Raw genomic sequence first — 16,586 nt, forward strand, 5'->3', positions numbered from 1 at the left:
CTTTCTCCTCTGGTTAACTTAGACTTTGACATGTTTTGGCCACACGCCTTGCTAATGTTGTCTTTTTTATCCTTCCACTATACATTCTATCTTAATTTGATCCTTATACTATTTTATTCTTCAATATAACCCCTCAACAATTAATCCCTCGTAACATTTTTTTTTCCTATGCGTGGGATAAGAGAACGTCCTATTGAAAATTTTTAGTGTTATGTTTAGTATTAAACGACGTCATTGCCTAGTATAGTACAATAGTTGATTAAATAAATCTCAATCTTTAACGAAGCAGTCTTTGGGTTCTAATCCAAACAAGTTAGGTTGGGATTGAGGTTGCTAACTACTAGGCTACAGTTGACTAAAATAAAGAATATAATAAAGAGAGTGATATGAAGACAAAAGGTGATAAAATAAGGGAAATAAGAGTAGAGGGACCAAAATGCACTCTTAACTTGCCAGACACATGTTATGACTGTAAAGGCCAAAGGGAAGGCACTTTCAAGTGAAGTAGCCAGTTCAAGCCAGTTAGCAGTTCCATTTCTTGCTTTTCACTTTAAGCAATTTTATGCTTACGATTGCCCACTTTTCTTCTCTCTATATCTGTACTACAAGATGAAGAGAGAGTGAAAAGTGGTAATGATAAGTCAACGAGACGAGGATCAAAATTAAGAACCTGACATCTGTTCAAATGTATAGCAGCCATCGTTGGAGTTCTGATGAGTGTTGTACTACAACGCAGCCTTGCCTTGTACTTCTTTGCAGTACATAGAAAATGCTGGTGGGTGGGCTGGTGGTGCTTGAATTTAGTATAAATAAGAAAAACAATTGCTGTGTTTTTTTGCCATATAAGAAGCTTGGGTTTTTGTTCTCTTGGCGTGATATTTAATGCTCTTGATTATTGCTTTGGAAGAAGCAATATTTATGGTTTTTGGGCTTTTCTTGAAGGCCTCGAATCAAGTTCGTCTGCTGTCGTCTGTTTTTCTTGGAGAGTTTCCTTAAGTCAACTTAGAGGCTAGCCCTTGCCCATGTGTTGATTTGAATGTTTTGTTGTCTTTCTGAAGGAAGCTATATGCTCTTGCATCTACTTGTATTGATTGATGGAGACTTGTTAGTAGTTGACTGAGGAAGTTGGATTCTTCGGGTGCTTTTTGAAGCTGTGGTCGAAAGAAGAAGAGGAGCAAGAAAAAGGAGGCGGCTTATCAGGTAATATAATTCATGACGTTTTGTTTTTATTCAATTTTTTATTCTTTGTAGTCTTATCAGATTTTCTTGATGTGTGTTTAGCTTCTATAAATCATTCTATTGGATTCAAGATGATGAGTTTGGTTTGTTGATTGTATTAGTGAGAAGATTGTGATGAATATGAACATGGAAGAAATGAAAGAGATTGAGAGGGTTGGGGGAGAGGGCATGGAAGAAGTTAGAGATGAGCCAGAGGATATCAAGAGGATTGCTCCATGGACTAAACAGATTACAGTTAGGGGAATTGTTGCTAGCATAGCAATTGGGATCATATACAGTGTTATAGTCATGAAGCTGAATCTCACCACTGGTCTAGTCCCAAATCTCAATGTCTCTGCTGCTCTTCTTGCATTTGTGTTCCTCAGAACATGGACTAAGCTCCTCTCAAAGGCTGGAATTGTAACCGCTCCCTTTACCCGACAAGAGAATACCATAGTTCAAACTTGTGCTGTTGCTTGTTATAGCATTGCTGTTGGAGGTTTAAGACTTTGATCTCATGTGTTGTTTATGTTTTGAACAAGTTTTGCTAATCTTTTTAATATTTGTTCCGAATTGTGATTTGTTTATTGAATTGCAGGTGGTTTTGGATCTTATCTACTGGGTTTGAATAGGAAGACATATGAGCAAGCTGGGGTTGATATAGAGGGGAACACTCCTGGGAGCACTAAGGAACCTGGGATTGGTTGGATGACTGGTTTCCTCTTTGTAAGCAGCTTCGTTGGGCTACTTGCTCTAGTTCCTCTGCGAAAGGTAATATGTTTTCTTCAATTTTCTTGATGAATCGGTTGTTTATGTTTTATTAGTGCTGGTGTTCTAGAGGTAATTCTTCATGAATTGATGAATGCAAGTTTTCAACTTAATTTGAATCTTAATCGACAGTGATCTCGACTTCTTCTGTATGTTACTTATGAAGCTTGAATTGGTCTCTGAACTTGCATTTTTTGGTGCCCCAGATCATGATAATAGATTACAAATTGAGTTATCCAAGTGGAACTGCAACTGCAGTTCTCATCAATGGGTTCCACACGCCTACAGGAGACAAGATGGCTAGGTAAGCATGAGTCTTGTTCCCGATTCTTGCTGATTTAGCACTAGATAGAAGTTGAGTACGAAACAACTCAAAAAAGAAAACCATTAACTTGCAGGAAACAGGTGCATGGGTTCATGAAGTTCTTTTCATTAAGTTTCCTGTGGGCTTTCTTTCAGTGGTTCTATTCTGGTGGAGAAAAATGTGGATTTTCTCAGTTCCCTGCATTTGGGTTGAAAGCTTGGAAAAACTCGTGAGTGCTTGGCTTTTTTTTTTTTTTTCCAAATGTTGAGGGCCTGCTTGTGATTGATTCTTCCATCATAATTGATTAGAGAAATTGAATTTGGCAGGTTTTACTTCGATTTCAGCATGACTTATATCGGTGCGGGAATGATCTGTTCCCATCTTGTGAATTTGTCTTTGCTTCTCGGAGCAGTGCTTTCGTGGGGATTAATGTGGCCGTTGATAGGTGGGCTTAAAGGAGAGTGGTTCCCTTCAACTTTACCAGAAAGTAGTATGAAGAGTCTAAATGGCTACAAGGTCTGCAATTAAGAAATTTTAGCTCAATTTCGACAGTAGATTCCCCCATGCGTTCCTCGGTGCTAGAGGTTTTTGCTGAAATAAGTCTTAAAGAAATTCATTTTTGTTGCAGGTTTTCATTTCTATTTCTCTGATCCTAGGAGACGGCCTCTACAATTTTCTCAAGATACTCTATTTCACTGCGAGGAGTATGCGTGCCAGAGCAAAAGCTAACAAAATCAAAACAGGTGAGTTGATGTTATTTTGTTAATCATGTTACTTATGTCCAGCATATTGATAGCTAAACCTTCCCTTTCCGGTTACAGCTCCCCCATACTATATCTAAAAAGACCTCCGTTGACCTGACCAGAGAGAGACTTCAGGAGTTTTCATTTCTAATTTCTTGGAGATATTCGGAATGCTCTTGTATTCTGTAATTTGATGTGCTGCAACCAGTGACATGCTAATGTTGATAAGCCCTGTTTTGATAACGTTGAGTTCATCATAGAAACTTCATTAATATCGTTTTCCACTTGCAATTGCAGAAGACAAAAATCAAGCTCGTGATGATCTTCAAAGAAATGAAATCTTCTTAAGAGAGGGCATCCCTCTTTGGGTAGCATGTTTAGGGTACATATCCTTCTCCATCATTGCCATCATCGCCATCCCTCTCATGTTTCCGGAGCTAAAGTGGTACTATGTAGTTGTCGCCTACATTCTGGCTCCCTCTCTTAGCTTCTGCAATGCTTACGGGGCTGGTCTAACTGACATGAACATGGCTTACAATTATGGAAAGGTGGCCCTCTTTTTACTCGCAGCCTTGGCAGGTAAAAACAACGGTGTCGTTGCAGGACTGGTGGGCTGTGGTCTGATTAAATCCATTGTTTCCATCTCTTCTGACTTGATGCATGATTTCAAGACTGGTCATCTCACTCTCACTTCTCCTAGATCAATGCTTCTTAGCCAGGCCATTGGGACTGTCATAGGCTGTGTTGTAGCTCCAGTCACATTCTTCCTCTTCTACAAGGCTTTTGATGTCGGAAACCCCGATGGTGAATACAAAGCTCCCTATGCCATTATCTACAGAAACATGGCAATTCTTGGTGTTGAAGGCTTCTCTGCCCTTCCCCAGCACTGCTTGCAGCTTTGTTACGGGTTTTTTGGCTTCGCTATACTGGCCAACTTGTCGAGAGATCTTTCTCCCAACAATATTGGAAAATATGTTCCTCTTCCAATGGCCATGGCAGTGCCTTTCCTCGTTGGAGCCTACTTCGCCATTGATATGTGTGTGGGGAGTTTGGTTGTGTTTGCTTGGCACAAGCTGAACAGCGGGAAGGCAAGCTTGATGGTTCCTGCTGTGGCCTCTGGTTTGATCTGTGGAGACGGGCTATGGATTCTTCCTTCATCAATCCTTGCTCTAGCCAAAATCCGTCCACCGATCTGCATGAACTTCCTAGCAACCAACTAAAACCAATCAAACATGCAGTTTTGGTTGCAGAATCAGACAAGTATGGCTATGTTGGAGACGTTTCCAATTTTAACAACAGGAGAGCAAATTTTATAGCTAAGCTGCTCTGTAGAGTAATAATAATCCTGTAGTCAAATAGCATAATATAAACAGTTTAGCTCTAATAGAGTTACCTGAGCTGACACGAATGTTCAGCTCTCTCGAAACAGTGTCCCATTTGAAGCATCACTTATTTTTCAGCTTCTGTTTTTGCCAGGGTTTTATCATTTATGCCCTGTTCTTCGCTCAGATCCACAACTTTTCTGGGGTTGGTGGCACCTGACAGGACTGGAAACATGTACAGCAGGAGGTGAGACAAATGAGCAGCAAGATTGGTCATGTTCATCTTTGCCGAATGGAGAACATATGCAATTTCCTACCTGTTTGACATTAAAAGTTTGTTTTAATATGATGGTGTTAAATAAATTTTAAAAAATAAAAATATATTATTTTAATATATTTTTAAATAGAAAACATTTTAAAAAATAATTTTTATCAAACCTTTAAATACTTTCAAATACCAAGATGGTAAGGAATAAGCTAAAATTATCTATTTAAAGATCTTGTCAGTGCACCGCAAAAATAAACAAGAATGAGCTAAAAATATCTATTTAAAGATCTTGTCGATACACCATAAAAAATAAACATGTAAAAATTGATTGGAGAAAATATTTATTGCCGGAAAAAAAAACCTATTTTCATGAAAAAATAGGGTTAGACTTTTGGTTTGTGATGTGATACAAAGATAGTAGACTTCACTTTCATTGCATGACAAATCTATTCGAGGGGGGAAAGGGGCATTAGAGAATAGGAAAATATGTAGCAGAATAGATGAGAATGGACATTAAAAATTAATAAATTCATGCCAAGACTTTGACATGAGGCTGAATTTAGATGGTGGCTTTTATCATTCATGATAGTGTGATATCTCTTCACTTTAAATTTCAGCATTTCAAGATTTATCAAACCAAGAAATACTTAAATATTAATAAATAAAAAAGGGAAATAATAAATAAATAAAAATAAAAAATTATTCAATGCAAAAGTCAAACTTGATGTTTGGGTAAACAATTATAACTTTTTAATTTAATATAGATAGAAATAAATTCTAGAGATGTAGCTCAACTAGTCAGGTTTTAAGTTTGTTCTTTAAAAATTATTAGCTCGAGTCTCACAAGTCTCAGAACTATTAAAGGTTTATATAATTGTTAACTTTGAGGTCCGTGAAATTAGTTAAGGTACCCGTAAACTGATCTGGACATCCATGTTAATAAAAAAAAATAGATAGAAATAAAATATTTTTCAAATAGATCTCAACACAATATTTCAGAGTTTTTAATTAAAATGAATTTGTTTTGAAAAAATAAAACCTCCAAGTAATATAATTTCTGACACAAAATAAAAATAAAAATAAAAGTTGAGATGGACAAATCTGACTCTAATTTAATCAAATTAAATGAATTTTTAAGTAAAGGTTTAAATTAACACACCAAATCAGATCTGATGGAGTTTATAGAACTATGCATTATAATTTAAAAAAATCTCTTCAGCCTTCATTCAAAGCCATTGAAAAGAATTGATTAATATAATGGACAATCCTGCATGGTAAGCGGCTGCCCATATCATATCATGAGGTCAAGCTGTGTGGTACATTGTCCACGGCACTGGCTACCAATTGAGTCCAAAGGTATGGAAATATATTAAAATAATATTATTTTATTTTTAATATTTAAATAATTTTAAAATATTAAAAAATATTAATTTTAAATAAAATAAAAATTTTAAAATTTTAAAAATATAAAAACAAATAAATAGTCAATGAATTTGGTTAAGAAGTGTTTGAAAACATGGATCAACTAGTGTTTATAAAAAATTCAAAATTATTTTTGTGCTAAAAATTAAATTTTTATATGTTTTAAATTGTTTTGACGTGTCAATTTTAAAAAATAAAAAAAATATTTTAATATATTTTAAAATAAAAAATATTTTAAAAAATAATCACAAGTAACAGTGCTGTGAGCTGAGGGAGTTTGTAGATGCAACTTGGAAATTATCAATTGTTTCATGGCAGCCACAGGTTCCATAGCCTGTTAACTTGTTGATATGCTTTTCTCACCGTGAGGCCCACAGCCTTCTTTATCCCCTGCCCCCATTAATTTGTTTTTTTACTCAAAACTCCTTAATAAATCTTAATTAACTAGATAAAATTAGACCTGAGAAAAATCTTGACAATACAGAAGTAGGTTTAAGAAAAATTATACAAAATATATAATTTGGGTAATTAATTCGTATAAAATTAGTCTCAACAAAAGTTTTGAGAATGCAAAAAATACATATAACTTTATTGTTGATAAAAATATCTATGTTACTTAAATTAAAATATTTTTTTAAAACGATATATCTTATTAAATTAAATATTAACACAGCTAGAACTTAATACTTTAGAATATATCAACCTTTGGAGACAAGTTAGCAAAGTTTTCAAACCCGGCCTGGTAGCTGGCCTAGTCTAAGGTCTGGGTGATCAAGTTTTGATATCGTTTTAGTAAAAAATTATAATAAAAATCAACGGATTGCAACCAGATTTTTAACCGGATCATCGGATCAATCAGGTCACATAAAATTTTTCATTCCTTAATTTTTCTTTCAATCTAGTCCAATTCCAGTCCAAGATCGACCTGTCAAGCTGGGTTTCAAAACTATGCACAGCAGGTCTTGAGTTCGAGTCAGGGTGTACACTTCTTGTAAGAGCCTGGGACAGCCGGGGTTTTACTTGCTTATCTGGGCCCACAAAGTGCGCTTTCCGGAGGGTGGAGTTTCCTCGAATCCAAAAAAAAAAAAAAAAAAAAAAGTTAGGGTAAGTGAAAATGTTTTTTTTTTTTTTTGTTACTCTTAAAATTATAATCACGTGGTCATAATGTTTGTTGATTGCAATGAATTGGTATGATTTATAAGTGCAAGAAATCCTTGTGTTGAATTTTTTTTGGTGCAACACAAACATACACCAAATTATATACAACAACCTTTCCACCTTGCAATACCAAACAACACATTGGCGTCTTTCGTCACAAGACGTGATATAAAAAAAAATTACAATAACTGTATGTTAGATATCATTCTGTTTTTAGTTGTTTCCTCATCACGTGATATGAATTTATTGTCTATGCATGTTTTATGATCGGATTACAAAATTAGGGGAAAAAAATAATTCTAATTAATGTTTTAATTTATTTAAAAATATATTGCTTTCACTCTACCTAACATCAAATATCCAAGAAAGATTAAAGTGTTTGTTTAAATTATTATTATTTATAGGCAAGGGGGAGGGATTTACTGCCATATTTGCACGAGTTTCATGCCACTAGATCTGTGAATTTGGCATTATCATTGGATTCTACAAATTTCAAAAAATCCAAATTTATTATATATTTTTTAAAGTATTTTTTTTTATTAAAATTCATCATAATAATATTTTTATTATTTTTAATATTAATATATCAAAATAATCTAAAAACATAAATTTAAACTATATCTAAACAAAAACTTATAAATTCTTAATTTTTATTTAATTAATGGTTTAGTCTACTCTGAGTTTTGACCCTAAGCAAAGACGAGGGATCTGTTCTTAAACAATATTTTTATATCATCCCGAGATATATCTCAATTAATCAACAGATTTTTATAACCCCAAAAATATTAATTTATAGAGGTTCGATTGTATAATACAAAATCTTTTCTACCATTATTTTTTATATCATGGTATTTTCAAACTAATTTACATACCAACTCAAATCTAATTTTCCCCTCCAACGATTTATAAAGAAAAATATATTTTTTAATTTATAAGTCTAAAATTAAAAATAAAAAACTTTAATTAAATTCATTGAATATTGGACTATGCAGCATAAATTATCATATCTCATGTGTATGAACGTAGCAATCAAATCTTTTATTTTTTTATTAACGTGGATGTCTGGGTCAGCTTGCGTGTACTACGACTAATTCCACGGCCCACTGAACATCCTGCAAGCTCAGTAAATTAGTAAGGCACCGCGGGGGTGACAAACATACCGCATAAAAAGGACCCAATAAAAACAGGAAAGGAATAAACTCTTCAGCCTTATTTTTACTGGGACTCGAATCAAAATTTAAAGGAAAAGGAGTTGTCTCAACAACCACTGAGCCAACAACTTGTTGGCCGCAGCAATCAAATCTTGAGTGGCCGACACACGCAAATATTCACAGCATTTGTAATTTTTCTAATTTTGTTGCAAATTAAGATGGAAATATTTTCTTACTGAATTCATCGAATTAATAAATTAATCATATCCTAATTATGCTTCTTTGTTTTTTCCAATACAGTGTACAATCTCTAAATACGGCATCTAAAATAGGAGAGTCCACCAAACCATGATTCGTCGTCTTGCCAGCTGCCACTCTCTCGAGTTTTGTAAAATACTATAAAGCATAATCCAAGGTTATTAGAGCTCCATAAACTTTTGTCAAAAGCCAAGAGATAGAGGCAACCTCCTGCTTCTTACAAGACATCTTTCATGTAAGCAACATAGATTCCTGATGGTCTTTTTTTTTAGCCATAATCTTAATCGCCTGTTTTGATGATCTTTTGTTGTTTTTGTGATGGGTTTCTGTGATTAATAAGGGTCTTCTTCTTTTTTTACCTTTTTTATGTGGATCTTTATTTTTTGTGGAAATCTGAAGGGTTTTGGTTGTAGATATTTGTGGGTTTTGAATGCTTTTTGTGGTTTTGTGATCAGTATTTGTGAAAGATATGGCTTCTTCAAAGGTTTACTTATTTGATGAGATTTCCAAGCACAACAAAACCAAGGATTGCTGGCTTATTATCTCTGGCAAGGTCAGATCTCCTTCTCAAAGTTTCATTTTTTGTACCTTTTGAGATTAAGAAGGGAAATTCTGTTTGGTTGCTGAGAAAATTTTGTGTGAGATTGCAAGATGGGAACTTTGACCTTTTGTTTTGCCTCTTTGGATTTTTTTCTTAATTGAAAATTAAATCTTTACCATTGCTATCGTTTCTTTTGCATGATTAAAGAGTTGAAAGTTTATTTTTATGCTTATAATTGCAAAGTCTGTACCTTTATTATGCTTTATGAACCAAGTGCCGCCTCTTCTGTGGAAGGAAAAATTACTGGCTATGTTTGGCTGCGCGGTTTTACCTGGATTCGTCAAAATAAGAAACTAAAAATTTCTTGAATTTTTTTTTTATGTTTAATGTCGTTTTTATGTCTGTCAAAAATAATTTGAAAAAAATATAAAAATATATTATTTTTGATGCATTCCAGAATGAAAAATATTTTGAAAAGCAACCGTCATCACACTCTCAAACACAATCTTAAACATACCAAAGCAATGCTCCAGTGCGCGCTCATCGCATGGTTTGTATAAACCTTGGATCCCATATTTATTTGTGAAGTGTGTAACAGAATAATTCCCTTATGGAAGGGGTAAAGAGGAAGGCCTTGAGAAGCTAACATGCATTATATTTGGCAAAATCACTTTGATAGGTCTTCTATGATGATTTTGGAAGAGTAACGCCCGTACATAATACACATGGTCATTCACCTTGTTTTTAATATCTGTCAGTGCAATATCTGATTGCTTAGTGATACACTGATAATTTATCTCTTGCATGGAAAACTGGAGTTATGGTAGTTACTCTTTGCAGCAGGGTGTGAACTGCCCGCACTACTCTTTTTCATTGATATGAAAAATAACGCCAATGTGTGTTTGCAATGGAATCTGTACTTGATTCTTTGTTTCTTTTTATTTTAATTGTTTGTTGAAGTTTTGAGCATTATACTCAGGTGTATGATGTCACCTCGTTCATGGATGATCACCCCGGAGGCGATGAGGTTTTGCTGTCATCAACAGGTTGGTTCTGATACCTGTTCTGTAAAACCTCTTAAATTTTAGCTCGAAGAGCTTTTAGAGGAACCATGCCTGCCCTCTTGAACTCATTCTGTGTGTTACTTAACAGTATAAAAACCCAAATTCAACCACCTATTCCGAGTTACTTGCATGAACTCCTCTCATTTATTTTACAGGGAAAGATGCAACAAACGATTTTGAAGATGTGGGTCACAGCGATGATGCTAGAGAGATGATGGAAAAGTATGTCATTGGTGAGGTAGATGTAACAACAGTCCCAACAAAACGCCTCTATGTAGCACCAGGTTTGGGAGGAACAAACCCTAAAGACGATAAGCCTGGGTTTCTGATTAAGATCTTGCAGCTACTCGTGCCCCTCCTGATCTTGGGCTTGGCTCTTGCTGTCCGAACCTACACCAAGAAAGAGTAGAGGCTATGATTTATCAGGATCTACCCTTTTGAGGGGTTAGATGGGATTCAATCAGTTTAATTCTTAAAACACTCTTTTGTTTTATTCCTCCCTTGCATTGTGTTTGTGCCGAAGTTAGCTAGGGGTCCATAATTGAACCCATTGGTATTTATTTGGAACAGTTGGTCACTTGTAAGTGGTGACTGGACATGTCTGATTTTGTTGGTTGATAAACAGGAGCTTTCCACCTTTGAAACTTTCTTTCCATTGTTCTTTCTGTCGCAACGGGATAAATATTGGTTTTCATTATATCAGGAGGTACCTTGTAAACCGAAGGCATTGCAATGGGTGTGAAAATCTTTTCAAAAGCTGTGTAAAAGTCTCAACTGGATCTCTGCAATATCTGAATAAATTTCACATTTTCTATCTCTGCAATATCTGAATAAATTTCTACAGCGAAATTGCAACATTTTCGAACTATTTGGGACAATGGCACCATCTGGTTTGGGTTGAATTTGCTTTTGGAACCATTAGAAGATGCCCTCCTAGTTGAGGAAACAATTTGGGAATGATTAACATTTTCAATAAGGAACATTGATCAAAAATTCAGATCCCACCTGCTTGATACGATATGACAACGATTGTGAAGATCGTGTTCTGTATTAAAAAAAAAATGGTCATGTGAATCGCATATAAAGCTAAATAAATCTTTTCAAGCATGCCACTTGCCACTTCAACTAAGACTTGAAAGTGAGCAGCTAGGAGCATTGCTGAAGATGGATAACCTCCTTAGGGTATGTTTGGAGCAGAGCACAGGAAGGCTGGAAATATCTCCACAGAACAAAGACCTTGAAAAAAAAATTGAAGCATATAAATGGGCGACAAAATGGTCGATGAGCAGTCATCAGAAGGGTGTCTCTATCTTGTCATGAAGGTTCACCACCAGATTATGTGCGTCGTCGAGAAGTTTCCATACATCAAGTTGCCCGGACATGCTATTGCATTCCCTTAAGATCTCATCCGTGCTGCTATATTTCTCTATGATTAATTTCCTTTTCTGTAACACAGAAGCCGCAATAGCATAAAGCAATAAATCCTCTGTTGGTGGTGCTCGCTGCCTTATCCTGCTCCATGCAGACTTTCCAATACCAGCTCTTATAGCTGCCTGATCTGCCCACATCACCTCCCAGAGGCAAATTGTCTGTTCAAATGTCAATTCTCTCCTGAACAGCACAACCACCATCCTATAAACAAAAAAGCAATCCTCAGCCTGGAGCTTCTCCAAGTGCCTGTAGAGGTGGGAGTCTTTGCACTTTATAATCTTGGAAACAATATTGAGTTGCCTTCGGATCCCCACTTCATCAAGCCTAAAATTATGCCTAGCCTTCCTCATGAAACCTACAAAACACCAGAAAGCTTCATGATCCTCTGTGACCACTGCAATTATTGGGGAAAGTAGATCACTCATGCCCTGGCAATACCCAATTTCAGGGTCATAGACTGCATAGGCTTCGAGAATAGCAACTAGTCTTGCAGCATGGAAAACTCTGCAGGGTTCCAGGTGATCATAGTCCTTCAACCCAACAGCCTCTGCAGCACGGCATGCTCTTAACTCTGAAACTGTTGCCTGCGATGGGGAATACGGAATCCATTCAGAATTGGCTCGCACTGCATCAACACGAATGATCCGCTGCCACGTGGCAAAATTTTCACCAGAGCATTGGTTTGGATGGAGATCAGTCCTAGAGGGAGAGATGTTCTCTTTCAAAGGCACATCAGGATCATTCTCTTCCCTGCCCTCAGATGAGTAGGAAGCCTGAATGACTTCAGGGTCTTCAGAAGAGTCTGAGTCAGAAGACTCGGTGTTTAGTGCAGAGGCATCAGTGTTTGTGGCTTGACCTGAAACATCATCACCTTCCAACAATGCACTGGAGGGGTCATCAGAGTCCTCAACATCTGGACTCCTTTCCTCACTTGAAAGAGACTCCCTAGCACTAACCACATCTTCATAACTTGAAGAGTCAGACTCTTGAGTGGGACTTCCACTATCCTCAATACAGCTTGTTTCACTAGTTCCTTTGGAGCACTCATTGATGCGTTTGAGAAATTGCCTGCACTGTCTGCGGAATTTCTCATATTCCTTTCTGCAGCCAAAGATTGTAAAGAAAAGAACCATGAGAATAGAAATTGAAGGAAGACAGAAAGGCTTTACATTTAGAGACTCGAATAACAACAATCAAATTATCTGTAATTAAAAACTCAAAAGTAGTCTGAATCTCCAAGTTGGAATCTATAAATTAAGGATGGAGAAGGTACCTTTTCTGGGTTCTGATGATCTCTCTTTCTTCTGTGGAACTATTCAAGTCATATCTGTAAACAGAAAACAAGACCGCTCATCATGTTGGCAATGTAGGAACATCATGACAGTATAAAGCATTGCCTAGTACAAGACTCTTTAAAAGAGAATCAAGGTCAAGGCTCTAGAAAGAAAAACAAGGAGCAAATGCATTGAGAAAGAGGGCTTGACGACATTGACAAACTAATGAATTGCATGTCCAGCTCAATGGTTTCAAACAGAGACACAAAAATAAATAAATAGGAAAAGAAGACACTGTAAGAAAGCAGAAACTTTACAGTTGAAATGTTGTACTGTTCACCCAACTACTTCCCAATTCAGGAAAAAGGTCTCTCAACTACCATATCCTCTACTGTGGTCCTTCTATTTCTCCTTGTTTCAATTGCGGTACTTCTGTGGAATTCTCACTCGTCTCTTGTCAAAGTGACATACGACACCAAACAATGTTGGACTGAAGGGCCATATTAACATTGGTAAAAAGGTTTCAGGACCACAATGGACGATGCATTAATCATTGATCAGAATTCAGTGGATGAACAGGAATCAGCACGCATGGATTGTAATGTAAAATGCAGGAGCATGTCATTTTACAAATTTGAACACTGATTCCCAGTCTCTGGATTTAAGGGAGGGAAAGATGATTGAAATCCTTTCCCTGGTAAGCCAAAGACCAAAAGCTCCTAAATTTGGACCCTGAAGTTCAGAAGAACACATACAGGGTCTATCCTATGAGATGAGAAAGCGGCAGCAGAAAAAGACATAAATAAAGATATAACAAGGTTCAATATACTTACACTCCAAGGAGGAATGGCCAGACCTCTGCTCTAATACATGGATCAATACCCTACAAGAGAAACATAAGAGATAAATATTCCCATCAAACAAACATAGCAAAACACAAATTGCAATCACAATGATTACTCACTCCACTTCGAACTTTTTTCAAAAACTTAACCCCGCCATCTCTGGGTTTCCCGTCTGATGTAAACAAGCTTTTCCATTGCCTAGGTGTAAGGGCATGTTTTCTTTTCCTTCGAGACCATGGTGACTTCAGTCGACCCCTGCAATAAAAGAACAACAATGATCAAATTCCAACAAAAACAAAATCAACACGACTACAAACAATCCAACAAGGAAAGTTAAATGTCTGAATAAAAATACTCCATTGAAAGCGAAAGGGCACTATCAAGCAGCTCACTTTTTGGTAGTTTCTTTAAATACCCATCAAACAAGAAAAAGATAGAAAAAGATTTTGTAATAGCACTCATCTCTAATCCAAATAAATTAGATTTTTGCGACAGATGTGGTAGCTTGCAAAAATGTAATGCAAAAGCATACAAACATTCAATTTTCCACTCGAAAATCCGCACCATTGTTACGATAAACCAAGTTACGCATTAAATAAACAGCAATCCATATCAAAAGTGATTAAAAAAACTAAAAAAAAAATCCATAAAAATAACAAAATCAACCCATTTTTTTAAATAGAAACCCTAAATTGACCAAGCCAAAGCCACGCAAATTCCATCTAAGAACGCAAAAACTAAGAAAAAAATGAAGAGATAAGAACAAGTGGGGTAAGAAGTAGTAGTAGAGACTGAAGACACGATCTACAGCTACTATTTCTTCAAGATCGGATCTGGACAAAGCAGAGATAGAAAGCAAAATCACTAGAATCACCAAGGAAGAGTGAAAGAGAGTATTTTTCAGAGAGAGAACTCACCGATCAGAAGAGGAAGAGGAGGAACAATAAGCCGGTGAGGAGGAATTAACAATAAAGAGAACCGAACGCAAATGAATCCACGACGAAGACGACAAACTTGACGACGACGACGACGGAGGAGAAGATGAATTTGACGAAGACGGCGACGTTGGACTTCGTTTTAGAGTTTTCATCTACTTTATAATTTCACACTTTCTCTTAAATATTTTGGAAAAAAATAGGTTTGTTTTTGGTTCTTCTAGTTTTATTACCTACTGGTGGTGTAGAGTAGGGCGGCAAACAACGCGGTTCCGGCTAGGGCAGTGAAAGCGACGGTCGTGATCGACGGCGGCGTTGCGACCAAAAGTTCAGACCAGAATCCGCCGCCGCCGTCGGAGAGCTGGATTCCGCCGCCTGGAATGCTATTGCTGGTTATAAACATCGAGAAGGAAACAGCACGGGGATCTATGAAGTTACCGAATTGACCTTGCTGCTGCTGCTGCTTTGATCTGTGTTTGTGAGTTTTTGAAAACGGAGTGGCTTAACAGAGTGGAAATTTGGTTGGTTTTATGGGTATTCTTGGGATTTCAACTTTTACGGCTGCTTGTTAGAGAGAGAGAGGGAGAGTTGCTTTGTTTTGTCTGTCTGCCTGTGGAGTCTGTCTGTGGAGAAAGAGAGGGAGAAGAGATGGGGATTAAAAGGAAGAATTAATTAGACAACTCAGTCACTATAGTTTGACAAAACTTATCAATTAGCCCTTATTTGTTTTTGATTTATACATAAATGTGTTTCGCAAGACGATACAATAAATATTTTTCAATTAAAAATACAGATAAATATTTGACAAAACTTATCATAGACCTTTTTGTTTTTTTGTTTTTAATATTATTATATTAAAAATATTAACTTAATATTTTTTTATTGCTAAAAAGTAATTTAAAAAAGTATATTGTAACAAAAAAAACAAATACTTGTTTAATTTCTAACTTGTTATTTTTTTCTTTAATTTTACGGAAATGCCCTTATAAAGAATTGATTTTTGAATTTATTCGGTTCAACAAAGTTATAGCTTATTATCTTCACCTTCTATAATTTATTTTTTTTATTTTTACTTCTTATATAACAAAATATACATATGTTATAATACATATAATTCATCAATCCAAAAATAACCATTGATTGAATTATTATTAAAATTGAGTTTAATAACATTGATATACCTCAAATCAAGTTACAAGTCTCCAAAACATGTTTAAAAGAGTAGTTTTAATTGCTTTTTAAAATAATTTTAATTTGAAAATGTTTTCAAAATAATATATATTTTTTAAATTAATTTTGATATTAATATATCAAAATAATCTAAAAATATTAAAAAAAACTAATTTAAAAAAATTAAAAATAAATTAATAAATTTAAAAATATTTTTAAAACATAAAACCAAACATACCTAATTTATTTAAGCTGAAGAATATCTTGGTCTTCTCTACAAAGGGGGGACCTCATTCCCATTTTTATATCTATACATTTGATAATTTAATTTGATTGTTTATAAATTAGTGCTCTCATTATTTTTATTATTGTTATTATTTTGTTATCAGGCCTAAACCAAATCTTTTTTTTTTAGTGTATGGTTTATTAATAATCTTATCTTGTTATATTTACCACCGACCTACTGATGCTATAGGGTTTTATTCCTTTCCAAATTTAACTATTGACCAGTAGTGTAATCACAAATTTGTTTACGAGATTAGGAGGAATATTGGTGATTAGGACTGTAATTAACCACCTAACATATTGTTTTGATCCTTTTGGATATTTTTCCTGGTTTTATCCTTTGGAATATTCCTACTTGTTTAATTTCAAATCCACTTTAAATGAAAGACCGAATCTATAAACTATTGAATTGATTTATTAACTTTGATT

The 16,586-nt window shown here is 35.3% G+C and overlaps 3 protein-coding genes across 4 annotated transcripts; 2 read left to right on the forward strand and 1 right to left on the reverse strand.

Annotated features, from left to right (window-relative positions):
- Window positions 1–525: 525 nt before the first annotated feature.
- Window positions 526–4,495, forward strand: LOC118046705 (metal-nicotianamine transporter YSL3). The gene is made up of 8 exons (XM_035055696.2): window positions 526–1,200; window positions 1,341–1,717; window positions 1,817–1,989; window positions 2,193–2,290; window positions 2,385–2,519; window positions 2,617–2,806; window positions 2,919–3,033; window positions 3,331–4,495. Exons 2-8 carry the CDS (start codon window positions 1,354–1,356, stop codon window positions 4,251–4,253), a joined length of 1,998 nt encoding a protein of 665 aa, XP_034911587.1. The 5' UTR covers window positions 526–1,200; window positions 1,341–1,353; the 3' UTR covers window positions 4,254–4,495.
- A 4,192-nt stretch (window positions 4,496–8,687) lies between these two features.
- On the forward strand, window positions 8,688–10,861 carry LOC118046701 (cytochrome b5). The gene is made up of 4 exons (XM_035055691.2): window positions 8,688–8,847; window positions 9,068–9,165; window positions 10,133–10,199; window positions 10,373–10,861. Exons 2-4 carry the CDS (start codon window positions 9,082–9,084, stop codon window positions 10,624–10,626), a joined length of 405 nt encoding a protein of 134 aa, XP_034911582.1. The 5' UTR covers window positions 8,688–8,847; window positions 9,068–9,081; the 3' UTR covers window positions 10,627–10,861.
- A 247-nt stretch (window positions 10,862–11,108) lies between these two features.
- LOC118046700 (rab GTPase-activating protein 22) lies at window positions 11,109–15,343 on the reverse strand. 2 transcript variants are annotated; one of them, XM_035055690.2, is made up of 5 exons: window positions 14,936–15,343; window positions 13,887–14,022; window positions 13,756–13,805; window positions 12,922–12,975; window positions 11,109–12,749 (listed from the first exon to the last, which is right to left on the reverse strand). In XM_035055690.2, exons 1-5 carry the CDS (start codon window positions 15,103–15,105, stop codon window positions 11,510–11,512), a joined length of 1,650 nt encoding a protein of 549 aa, XP_034911581.1. In that variant the 5' UTR covers window positions 15,106–15,343; the 3' UTR covers window positions 11,109–11,509. The 2 variants fall into 2 exon arrangements, with proteins under 2 accessions (XP_034911581.1, XP_034911580.1); XM_035055689.2 differs by having other exon boundaries at window positions 14,685–15,079.
- Window positions 15,344–16,586: the final 1,243 nt, after the last annotated feature.

Source organism: Populus alba, chromosome 12, assembly GCF_005239225.2.
Source record: "Populus alba chromosome 12, ASM523922v2, whole genome shotgun sequence".
NCBI lineage: Eukaryota > Viridiplantae > Streptophyta > Magnoliopsida > Malpighiales > Salicaceae > Populus > Populus alba.